A 12,507-nucleotide genomic window follows, 5' to 3' on the forward strand; every position below is an offset into this window, starting at 1 on the left:
GGGGCTGGGGTACGGTACCTGCCAACGGGGCGGCGCCGACCCGAAATGTGGAAGAAAACCGGTAAGTATTATGGCTGTTAATCAGGCTTTCCTTCTGTGTTCCTTCTGCTCACCTTTTGTTTCTTCCTTTCTCCCCTAGGTGCAGAGATGTGGCGTCCGATGCTGACAGCCGCGATGGAGCCGGGAGATGTCTCGAGGACAGGTGAGTGAAGCGTGGCGCTACAGCGAGCAACGCAATGCTTTTAAATGGAAGTCTTTCTTCAGGGATGCTGGCGAGAAGATTCCGGATGCAGGTAAGAAGTTTGAAATAGTCCTTGGTTTTCACCTTTCTCTTCTCTTCCTTCCTTGCAGATCTTCCAGGTTCGAGGCGGGCGTGGCTGGAGTCCAGGAGCAAGAGCAGACACGGTGAGCGTTAAGCTGCAGGAAGCAGAACAATGCGAAGCATGAGCTGCTGTCTGGGCGTGGCTTAAATAGCCTCCAAAGAAGTCCCAGGTATGTATCCTTCCCCAACTAGGTATGTATCCTTCCCTGGCCACGCCCGAGTGAAAAAATAGTCCCTATGAAAAAATAGTCCCTTTCAGGTCTCAGGGAGGCCTGAAGCGTGCAGCATGGTCTGCATCAGGTAAGTGCACAAAACACCTCCCTTTATGAGCCTGGCGCCTATGGCGCCAGGACTGATGTCCAACATGAGACTGGCGCCAAAGGCGCCAGGACTGAGTCCAAAGAGCCCCTATAAGGGGCCGCTGGGCTTTTACCCGAGGGCATGATGCCTGCTTCCAGGGGTGCTGGGGCTGGCCTGGTGCTCCGGGGGGTAGGCATCATGACAATGAGACACTGTATTTTTCCTCTGACGATGATAGTCTTACCACTTTGCCAGAAGAGGTTATGGCCTATTGTCATTTTAATATCTCTCAAACATCTGCTAAAACTAAGGTGGTAAACCCAAAGGTTGTAACACCCAAAGCTATTGTACTAAAAGAAAGACTCCTTCTAATCCGTAAAAACAAATATCTTTCTCAATATCAAGGATACACTAAAAGGAACAGTGAAAATATTGACTTTGCTACCACATCTTCTTGTAATACAGTTAAAACGCACAGCCCCTCTGTTCAAAATATTAAGGGAATTAAATCTGCCCTTATACAAGAAGTGTAAAAATGTAACTTTGATCAAGTGAACTACATGTCCCAGAATCCCATAGGGACTGAGATGAAGAAAAGGGCTGAAGAGGCATATAGAAGTGGAGGACAGGCCGTTATGCCTAACCGCCTTTGCCAAGGTCAGGCAATTAACAGTAATGGCCTGCGCCTGAAATCTGTGTCCACAAACCCTGCCTTGCAGTGGCTGCACAGAGAGAGATGTGCTGAAAGTGAAGGTCTTCTCAGATGCGCCTAGTGGCTGTAATTGCACAGCTGTGACCATGCTGGTGCCCGGGGCCCGTAGCAAGAAGCAAGCCGAGGGACAAAGGAGTGCAGGAGACCCCAAGTTGGTGAGGCCAGACCGAATACACCGGTGCCACAGAGGGGTGTGGGTCCCAAGTGTGCCTAAAATGGTAGTAGAAGAGGAACAAGTCAGGAAGTGGAAGCAACCCGCAATCGCAGTGTTCCTAGAACAAGTGAGTGAATATTGGCGCTCAGGTTCACTCGTACAGCCTTTCCGGTAACTGTTACCAGCTCCAAACTGCCTCCCGTTAAACTAGAAGCGAGTATAAACTGTTTTTCATTGTGAAAGCCATCCTTTACAATGGAAATGTATCACATGCACTTCTAGTACAAGTTATAGTGCTCGCGAGTGGAGAAAAGCACTTCCATTTCCCATTGTCAAACTAAATGTTGCCAGAGTTTTTGCTTGTCTCCAATAAAAAGGGAAACGCTTTCTGAATTACTCCAAAAACTCTGATGCTGACTTTCACACTTGTTACAAGATTTTAAGACAACAAAGGAAGGTTGCATGTGACCAATTCTGATTCCCGACCGAAGTAGAAAGTGTCTCTGTGTTAATACAAGCCCTTAAAGAGTGGTCACGTATGCCTAAAAGTGTTCCCTTTGAAGACTGAATTGGGTAACACTAAGAATGAACATTAATAACCAGTATAACCTAAGCCAAGAGGCAAACCCTTTCTATAGTGAAGAAAACCATGTTTAAATCCATCCACCTAACTGGCAACGTTGTTAAAGGTCCAGTATCGTTTGATAGAAGAGGGACATTGTTATCTGATGTTGGAAGTGTGGCAATACATCTTAAAAGTAGCTACTGGAACCAAGAAGGTGTTTACAAAGCTGGGGAAGGGTGCTGGGTGCTTGTAAGGAGATTGAGCAAACAACCTGCAATGCTGACTGTGGAAGATGAGAGAAAGTCAGTCTGGAAGCACAGGCAGGTTATCCTTGTGGCAGTAAGGCAGACAAAAGAGGCTGCCCTTTTCTTTAAGCTTAGAAAAGAAGAGAGCCTTGCCTACCTCCAGAGGTCGAAGTGTCTTCTTTTTGAAATGCCTCACCATTCCAACATTTAAAATTGAAGCAGAAATACCTGAACTCTGGTTGTGTATGATACTGTCAGTAGATGTCACATTAAAGTTGGTTGAAGTAGTGGCATACTGTCGAACCAAGGAGTCTGTTTCCACAGTAACAGTAGTAGAAGGGTGATTGTCAGGAGGAGAACACCACCCCAAGAAGAAGCATTCCGACAATTATACCAAATGTACTGCAGAGGTTATGAACACTTGTAGAAGAACAAGTAGCTAATCCATCCTTTGAACTGAGATCTTGGAAGGAAGACATCCAGGATTACCATTGGTACTATTTCCTTGGCTGGAATTGGAAAGGTGTCATGATCTCTGCTTCCAAAAGGTCAGGGTTTTCCCAACTCCCTTGGGAGCAGATCCATAACCCAGGTTTCGAGTGCCAACCAGTCCCAATTGGGACCTTTTGGACCCAGTCCTGGCGCCAGTGGCACCAGGCTCATAAATATGCCCAGTCCCAGCGCTGGAAGCGCCGGGCTCATAATGCTTGGGTGGACTTACCTTCAGCAGACCATGCTGCTTACTTGCCTGCCAGTTGAGCCTCTGATCCTCTTCTGTTTGGAACTACTTTTCCTGTTGGGTGGGGCTGGAGCCACTCCCTAGATTCAGAACACTGGAACTCTTCTGGAAGGCAGGAACTCTTTTCTTACCAGGAACTCTTTTCTTACTTAGGCGTGGCTGTGGAAGGAGACACCTAAGCACTACAGGAGGCTATTTAAACCACACCCGGTGGATGAATCTTGCTTTGCGTTATTCTGCAACCTCTGCAGCAGAACGCTCATCGTGTCTTCTGCATCCGGTCCTGGGCCTAAGGAAAAAGGCTTACCATCCTGAATCCAGTCTTCAGCAACACCTATAAAGACAAGAAAGAACAAGTTAGCATTCCGGCATCTGAAAGGCAAAGGCTTACCATCCTGAATCCAGTCTTCAGCAACACCTATAAAGACAAGAAAGAACAGGTTAGCATTCCGGCATCTGAAAGGCAAAGGCTTACCTACTCTTCGCACGCTCCGGAGGCCTTCGGCGCTGCATCCCGCATCTGAAAGACAAAACAAGGTGCGTTTAAAGACATTGGGGAACTTTAATACTCACGTGCCATTACTCCTTTCCACATCTAATCCAGTGGGTATTCCGGCACCCTGCAGCCGCTCCGAACTCGTACCTGCAAAATAAAAAGACAGTTAGAGCGCATAGTGAAGCAGGCAACAAGCGCTTACTTACGTGCTTCCAGGCGCTTCTATTCATCACACGGGCTCCATCTTCAACTCACTTCAGCCCGTCATCCGCCAGCGCCGGAACCCTGCAAAACAAGAGACATCATTACTAAAGACTTTAAAGACATTTGAATGACTCGAAACTTACCGTTCGTGCAGTAAACAATGGACAGCAGTCCTCTGAAGTTAAGAGGCCTGCGCTACCTATCCAGTGAAGAAACTGGTTACAGCACCCTGCCCCGAGGCAGATGGAGAGCTCGGCATTCACTTACCTAAGGTGAGAGCGTTAACCTTTGGGGGTCTACAGGAGAGGAGAAGAGGAAAGAGATAGGGACACCCCAATAACCCCAGTTCATTAACCCCATATTTTCTATCTGCAGACATCTTACTCTACACGTCAGGCATACAGTGCACAGACCCCAGCCCAAAGAGCCAACCGGGTGCTACACATCACCTTTGAAGATTCGGTAGTCGCCCAGTCAAGACCGGCGCCTCTGCGAGAATCAGGTGAGCGTTACAAAAGGGATCTTTTCAACTGAAAGCTGAAGAACACTTACCAGTGGATATTTGTTTGGTGACCTTTTATTTGGAGCTTACAATAACTGGTTCAAGACTTTAGTCTTCTGTTTGAACATTTGGGTGAATTGACTTTGAACGATCCTGGGGAAGGGATTTACCCAGGACAGGTGAAGGTCATCCAAATTACTGGTTGTTGGTTATTCACTCATTGGTTATTCAGTCATTTATGTTTACAATTTATTTGGTATGTTTTTGTTGTTTAGTGTGAGGGCCAGTTTGTTTCTGTTAGGAGTGATTCCCTTAACTCTTAGACTAGGTAGGGAACTCCTTGATACAGTAGGTTTAGCAAGAATGTATTTGCATTCTTTTTCTTTTAATAAAATGCCTAATTCTGAGAAGAATACAAGCAGTTGTCCGCCTCGCATTACTGACCACTCACAAAAGCCATCCTGACAGCCATCCACACCTTGGCAACACTCTTGCAGTTCAGGAAGAAACCCAAGGACTTACGTTTATCTAGTCAATACCAAGGTGCCACCTAGGCTCCTTGTATTGCTTTGTCATATCCCAGACCAATGGCCCAAACTCCCTGTGACACACATTATAAACCCCGTGCTCGACCTCATGTCTCACCCCCAACGACATGTATAGTGCTCTGTTGATTCCTAGCAAGCGTCACGTTAGATGAAACCCAAACTCAAACATATTCACGTGATGTCATTTTATAATATTTTTTTTCATTTACAATCAAATGACAATAAAAAAATCAATATACAATTTTGTAATATCCTTAATTTAATATATATATATATATATATATATATATATATATATATATATATATATATATATATATATATATATATATATTTTTTTTTTTAATAGCCTCACCATAACAATTCTTGATGCATCCAGAAGCATGAGTTGTGTAGAAGGGAAGGACGGTTGAGAGAAGCAACTGCAATTAAATGATGGAAAATGTTTCATAATAAGTCCTCTCTGTTTTCTTGTACATAGTTTCATTGGTTTCTTGACGAGCACACTGTGAGCCATATCCCGTTAATGGCCAGTGAACATGCAGAGCCGCAGTGCTCAGTGACAGTGCACCACAAACAAAACTGACAGTAGCATCATTGATTATCAAAGAGGGATGAAGGGAAAGGTGGCGGATGTCCATCTTGACACATCATTCCACAGAGTTCTGCTGACAACTGGGAGTGCAAGCTGAAATTTTGGTAGTGATAATTATTGCACCAAATCACGTGCGTGTGTCCTTAGTGAATGTATACACATTGGTTTGAAGATAATGCTTGAAGAAAGAATCTAAACTAGTGTTTTGATATATATTCCCATCAATAAGGGTATGTAAATGTTGAACATGTTTCAACCAATTCCTGGTCTTCTTCAAGGCCGGGCCATGCATACATGAGTATCATGTATCAATTTGTCACGTAAAAAATAACATACATAGTGAGAGAATTGTACAAAGGTAGAAAAGCATGGGTTAGGAGTGTGAGAAACCTGAGGGTATCCTCACTCCTACTCCCCCTGGATCCTCTTCTCAGGTGGCCAGGGAAAGGCCATCGCTTTTGGATCCTGACCCTAGGGGTGGAGAAGCAAGGGAGGATCACCTGGGGGGAGGGTCTTTGGGGATTGGGAGTGAGGTGTCCACAGGCGAGACACAGTATCCCCCTTTTCCCTTTGAAAACCAACCTAACCCTCCCCCAGCCTGTATGGGCTATTGTAAGACATCTCCCCTCATTTCGCTCCTGTGACATGTTACAGTACTGAGACGAGGAAGAGGCAACTAGGAGTAATGAACACCAACAAGGTATTTTCTCCACTCTGGGACTGAGACGCAGAAGAAGACTGCAAGAGCACCATTGGGGAAGTCGGGCATGTTCCACAAATAGGTTGCCTAAAGGTTGGTCAGTCGGGCTTACAGGCAAATAAAAAGGGCCTATGCTAAAAGCAAACTATTGCCAATCTTTACTGCTATGCTACAAAAGAGTGTGGGATAATGTTCACAAGAAAAGAAAGCAGTGTTCACAAAATGATAAATCAGGATGTTAGGACCAGCGTTTTTAGCACGGGACAAGGCGGGACTCTTGAGCACAGCACACTCCTGGGCTTCTTTGGCACAAGCTTACAGTTCCTTTTCTCTATTTCGGGGCCTTCTGTGTTCAAGTCTCTTCTTATGCAAAGTCTCTTGCTCCAGAGGGCCTGATATGTTAAAACAACTAAACAAAAGTTCTTAATGCTAATCTTCACATAGGGCGATTACCCTTCACCCTTGAATCCCCCTCCGATCCTACTCAGCATCCGCCTCCTTCAGTAGGGCTCAGACCAACTTGTCCCTGTGTACATCCCTCAGTCGGGTTCATACTTGTCATCACAATGCAGTTCACTTAACTTCTTCACAATGTGGGATTCACTTCCCTTATGGTTTTCTATTGGTGTCCCTTAGTCGGGATCGCTACCACCTTTCACTCACAATCTACTCATTTGCAATATTCATAAGTCTTAATGTCTTTTTTAAACAACCTGTTTTTGTTGGTTATGTCCCCCTCATCCGGGCTCAGACCTTGCAGAGCACTTGTTACTTTCAACAGAGGCTTCCGAAGGGCGATCTTGTCTCGCTGGGTCACTCTGTTGTCCTAAGGCAAATGTGGGTTTCACAACATTACAGTTTGTACGGCGTTCCCTTCAACCAGACGCAAACGCCTGCTTCACAATTCCCTTAGTGGTTCACAAGTTCACAATCATTACAACTTCTGCAACATGTCAAGGACTTTCGATTATACAAGGGATTTGGCTCGACCCTTGTATGACCACCTTGACCTCTCACACCGGCCTTCCCTATGGCCTCTTAGTACTTGAAGTTTCAATATTGGTGTTCTCTTTGTTCAGGAAAGGGGTACTAAATAGGGTTCCATGTGAAAATTTCGCCACAAAAATATCGCCATACAAAAATATTGCAATATTTTTGTGGCGAAATTCACAATGGACCCTGCGGGGGACACCCCCGCAACCCCTGCATCACTTTTTAAAGTGCGGGGGACACCCACGCAACCGCCGCTCCCACATAATATCCACAATAAAAATATCGCCTATGGCGAACCAAACGGCCATATTTATGGCGATACTTTTGTTGCGGATATTAATACATGATACCCTAAATGGAGACCTTCAACTGAGCACCCATGTGGCGCTGGACCACTCTATCTCTGGTACCAAGGTCGTTCACAAAAGACCTTTGTCTTTTTAATCTTCTTAATGTTGCCACTGCATCCTTGAGCCTAACACAGTCCAGTCCACTATCAAGTTCTTCTGACTCACCGGCTGTGCTGAACTCGTGAGCGATTCTTTTGCCGTTGGAGTCCAGGACGGTGCCACAATGGAAACCGCATCTCCCCGCCCTGGCTATCAGTGCGGGAGGGATCCATGTACCGCTGACATCAGTGACACTATTCGCCAGCTGCTATTCCCGGTCTTATGTATCTTTTGTCTGAGGTTTCATGGGTCTGGGTTGGCAAGCGCGACTCCCTCCTTGATGTCCTTTCAGGTCCCGCTGCCTTTCTCCTCCGTTTGAACTGCCGTCCTGGAAAAACTGTATCCTCATGCATTTGGCCTCGCTCAGTGTGCTCTCATGCTCTGCCTTTTATCCCTGTGGAGCAAGGAACGGGGCATCAGGTTAGTGCAGTTGTCAGCCTGACCCTTGTGTTGGGACATATCAGGTAAATGCGTCTTGTTTTAGTCTGTTGTTCACGGTGTAAGTGTTTGTGTTGGAACACATGCAGTTTGGGTCCTGTCCTGTGTCTGGCAAGGAATCTCATGGTCTAGGCTGTAGAGATTTCACAGCGGAAAGCGGTGCCGTGCTGGACTGTTTTCCTAGAGACTCAGAAGAGTGCTTGTTAATCCTGAAGCGAAGTAAAATGTAAAAGTTTCTGAGAGGCAGGCTGAATCCCTGTGATGCCGGAAGCAGTGGAAGTGACATTCGAGGTTCGCTATTTTCAGCGGAACACTTCGTTAAAGCCAGTGAGTTTGAGTGATCCTAGAAACACTGGATTGCTGTACACGCGAACGCTTATCTCTAATGCAACAGTAGCAGTGGAACGTAGAGTAAAAGCATTGTTGAGCTGATCATCTTTGAAAAGTGAGCAGAAACAAAGTAAAAGTCCATTGTACAATTGTTTAAACCTCCTGGTGAACAAAAGGCAATTTGTGTGTGAAAGCTTCATGAACAATAAGAGTGCTTTTTGTATCCCGTACCAATTAAAACTATTCCAACTGAACAAGAGGGAACATTAGAGAACATGCATTGCCAAAGCCGAAAGACTGTTGATATCTTTGTAACTAAAGGCTGCTGGAGTGTTGTTCATTGTTCCTTACAAAAGCCGAAAGACTAAGCACAATATATAATAGTGACCTGAATGCATTACAATATTGAGTGCCGGATTAAATAAAACCTTTGTGGGCAAGGCCATGAGCTGATGAAAGTGCCCATTTAACCATGAAGCTATGAAATAAGAGTACAAGTGTGAAAGAGCATGACAGCAAGGTGGGGAATAAATAACACCACCACAAAGTTAATTTTATGAATACATAGAGTGTGCCCAAGTCAAACACTGGCATAAGGGTGTGTGACACATGGTGGCAAAGCCAAGAAGCTAATCAGGAGCAGCTAAGCGAGTGTAACCCGGCATATAAAGCCAAGAGGCCAACAAGGAGAGACCAAGTGAGTTTGAATCAATACTCTGTGTGGCTGAGGGGATCAGGGTTGAAAGCCTGAGGTAGAAATGTTCGAGGGAGAAAAGACTGAGGATTATTTTTCCGAAATAACCTCTGGTCTTTCCTCACCTGAACATTTCCAACTTGGCTCCCACCATACCCCAGATTCCTACTTACCATGCTGCTGACTCACTGTGTCCCTGCGAGGCCAGTCCTCTTTTTGTGATCAGGAACCAGCGCCGCAGTGACCTTTCCTTTTTTATTTTTTTTTTTAGGGTTTTCGGGACCGGTTGTGGGTGACACCCCCACATCCCTGCTCACAATATATAGTGAGAAGGGTGTGGGGGCCACCCTAGCAGCCCCAGTACTGAATGCGTGATTTGGTCGAACTTTTTGGCCGTTCAGAATTTTCGAAAGGCCGAAATTCGGCCAAATCACGCATTCGGATTTTTGGAGAATTCCGGCTGAGGAGCCTAGGGCTCCTGGTTGCACGACTTGTGATGGGTGGACCATGTGGTCTGACAACTGCACCTAGACCAGGGAGTCCTCAATTGGAAAAGCGAAAGACAATGTGAAACAAACCAAAAAGGAGCACTGTGAGTGAACTGCTAATGAAGTCCAGAAGGAGTGGCAAATTAACCTTAAGTTGTGTTGAATATTGAAAGACTGAGACCACTGTAAATTGCTACGTTGGAATCTTGGGGAAGGGGAGCCTGAGACATGATGAACTGTCATGCTGTCTTGAGGACGGAGCCTCATGATCCTTTTTTTAAAACTGTGTTACCTTGGGGGCATGGCCAACCGGTGTGCAATGAGCACATCGTTTTGCAGAGCTCCTGCTCTGCCGGCTCATATCCTGCATAATATCCGTGAATTAAACCCTAAAAGTGAGCTTGTGGTAGGGTGAAGAAGACAGAAGAATCTTGGAAAACGCATGACTGGATGTGGGGAGCCTGAGAAGCCTTATCTGATTTACTTTGTGTGAGGGGAAGAGGCCGGGAGCGACGCAGTCTGCGGGTCTAAAATTGCCACCGCAGCTCAATTATCCGAGGCGGGAGTGGTGGTAGATCCCCGGTAGGGGGAAGGCGTTACATGCCTGTGGAGGATTGGTAAGTGAGCGGGACAGCTCACACCAGGAAGGTAGAAGGGAACGTGATGCTCCCCGGAGAATCGCTTGACTGGCCGGCACTGAAGGCACTCCCCGTGAGTGCCGGGAGGGGCAGAGAATTCCCTCAGCGCGGCTAATTGTGACACTGGCCTGAGAGGGTGCTGCGGCGGGCCCCTTCAACAATGTACAAGTCCCGGACGCAGACCGGATTGAAGGAGACAAGTCGCACAGGTGAGGAGCCACCGGCAGCGGCGTGGACGAAGGCGGAGTGGACCGTACACACATCGGGAGCCGGGGGTAATACCAAGAGTGCCCTGTGCCTACTGGGACTGCGAGAGGAAGGAACAGCAATACGCTGATTGGGGAGAGCGGTGCAAGAGTGCCCACTACTCCACCTCCCTAATCGGACCACTGACTGCACCCTGAGGTGCCGTAGCAGCGCAAACGGCTGAGCAAGGGAGACGAGCCTGTGGAGAAGGAAATAGACCTCCCGACACTACTCCTGGGGTGACATTGGAAAACTAAGGAAGATTGGAAGCAAGCCCCTCTCGGGAGCTACCCAGGTCTAAAAGGATGACTTAAGAGGCCATCCTGGAGTCATCCGATGATCATCGAACTACATTAGAAGTCATTTCCACATCATCAGAAGTCCTCAGGCTGTTAAAGTCATCAGCAAATGTCTCAGAATGGTGGGTGATGATTTGGGGATGAGCTTAGATGACTTGCGGATGATTCCAGCATCATCCCTATTTTAGAAAACTCTTTGTTCCTGATGACTTTAGGATGACTTGCCGATTACTTCAAGAGCATCACCATGATGATTTGGGATGATTCTGGGATGACCTGCCGATTACTTCAGGAGCATCAACAGGTTTGCCCCAGATGATTCTGGGATGACCTGCTGATTACTTGAAGAGCCAAAACATGTTTGTCCCTGATGATTTGGGAATGATTCTGGGATGACCTACCGATTACTTGAAGAGCATCGCCATGAAACATGTCTTGATGATTTGGGGATGGCTTACTGATTACTTCAGAGCATCACAGAGTTTTTGGATGATTTGCAGACTAATACTGATTGTCATTTAAACTGCAACACCCAATGTAAAAGTGCTAAACCATTGACCAGGAATCACACTTAAAAATCATACATGGCACAGAAATAGTTTTCTTGCAGTAAAAAGTGACTGGTCACAAATGTCCCCAACACATATTTGGCGCTAGGGAACAAGTAAGGGAAACGCACCGTAAACATACTAGCAGCACTTAATGGAAGAAGGGGTTAAACAAGTTGTGAATGGCCAGACAAACTATAGAACCCATCCCAAATGGAAGTCATGAGGCCTAAACATATCATGCACCTCCTGGGTGAGAATCCTCTGCCATCCAGTCAAAAGCAGGCACCCAGCACCCTCAAAATCCCCAATGTGGCAAGGGTAAAGCTTGAGACTATGTTGGGTGAAAATGGAAGCCATGAGGCCTAAACATAAGCATGCACTCCATGGGAGAGAAACCTTTGCCATCCAAGCAGGCCCGAGCACCCTCAAAATGCCCAATGTGGCAATAAGGGAAAGCTTGAGACCCAGCATAAAAAAAACATTGCACACACATGAAAGCCCCCCAAAAAAATCAAACGCAGCTGCCATGCTGGTCAAGTTGCTGCATGCATAGAGAGTTTTTCAATGGCGCACAAAATGCATATAGAATTCACAGAGCTGGATCGATGCACTCACCTGATATGCTGCCTGGACACTGAAACTGAGCTTCTGCTAAACGAAGGCCTTATGTTGCTTTCATTGGTAATAGCACATAAATAAAGTCCATATGAGACCCGAGAGCATTGTGTGTTTGTTTAAAAGTTTGCCAACACTTTCTGAAATGCCTTTAAGGCGTCATGACGTAGGGGCGATTTTTCACATAGGATGCCTACGTGATGACGAAACTGATGAAGACAATCATGGAGGAAGAAGGACTCCATGCCGTGCAGCGGCAGGTATATTTAGCTGCTGGTGCGCTTGATTTGTTCTTTCTATTTTGGAATTTTGCAGCAACATCTCGTTGTGCCTGTTTCGTGTTTGTCTGGTAAGCATTACACCCCCTCTCCCCACAAACAGAAGTGTTTTTGATAATTTCGCGCGATGGCCGCCATCATCCATGCAGCCCCTGTGTGCAAGTGTGACTAATATTAAGTGCTCCTCAGTGTATGCGATGTAACTGTTCATCGCGGGCTGCGGGTGTAATCGGTTTCTGTATGCTGCATACAAAGCAATTGTGGAATACGCTGTGCTTCTGTGCCAGCTATCAATTTCTTCCTGCATACACCGGACGCGTATTCTTTTTGCTTTTATGATTCATTGTCATTTTCATTCCTTAATACCAATGAACCTCGGCCTAGAAGGTGGTTCCTTTGATCTCAC

The 12,507-nt window shown here is 46.2% G+C and overlaps 1 protein-coding gene across 2 annotated transcripts in view; it reads right to left on the reverse strand.

The window, feature by feature from the left end:
- The window catches only part of TRMT10C (tRNA methyltransferase 10C, mitochondrial RNase P subunit), a 150,079-nt gene extending 138,115 nt beyond the window's left edge, over positions 1-11,964 (reverse strand). The window contains exon 1 of one of the 2 annotated variants that reach the window (XM_069637243.1): positions 11,824-11,964. Coding sequence is in view for 1 of the 2 variants with exons in the window: in XM_069637245.1 (XP_069493346.1) it covers positions 5,143-5,172 (30 nt within the window). In the remaining variant the exon portion in view is untranslated. Of the gene's footprint in view, positions 1-5,142; positions 5,202-11,823 lie in introns of those variants that run through there. The other variant, XM_069637245.1, reaches the window with a different exon arrangement.
- Between the last annotated feature and the right edge of the window lie 543 nt (positions 11,965-12,507).

Source organism: Ambystoma mexicanum, chromosome 7p (genome assembly GCF_040938575.1).
Source record: "Ambystoma mexicanum isolate Mex_15411 chromosome 7p, UKY_AmexF1_1, whole genome shotgun sequence".
In the NCBI taxonomy this organism is placed as follows: Eukaryota; Metazoa; Chordata; class Amphibia; order Caudata; family Ambystomatidae; genus Ambystoma; species Ambystoma mexicanum.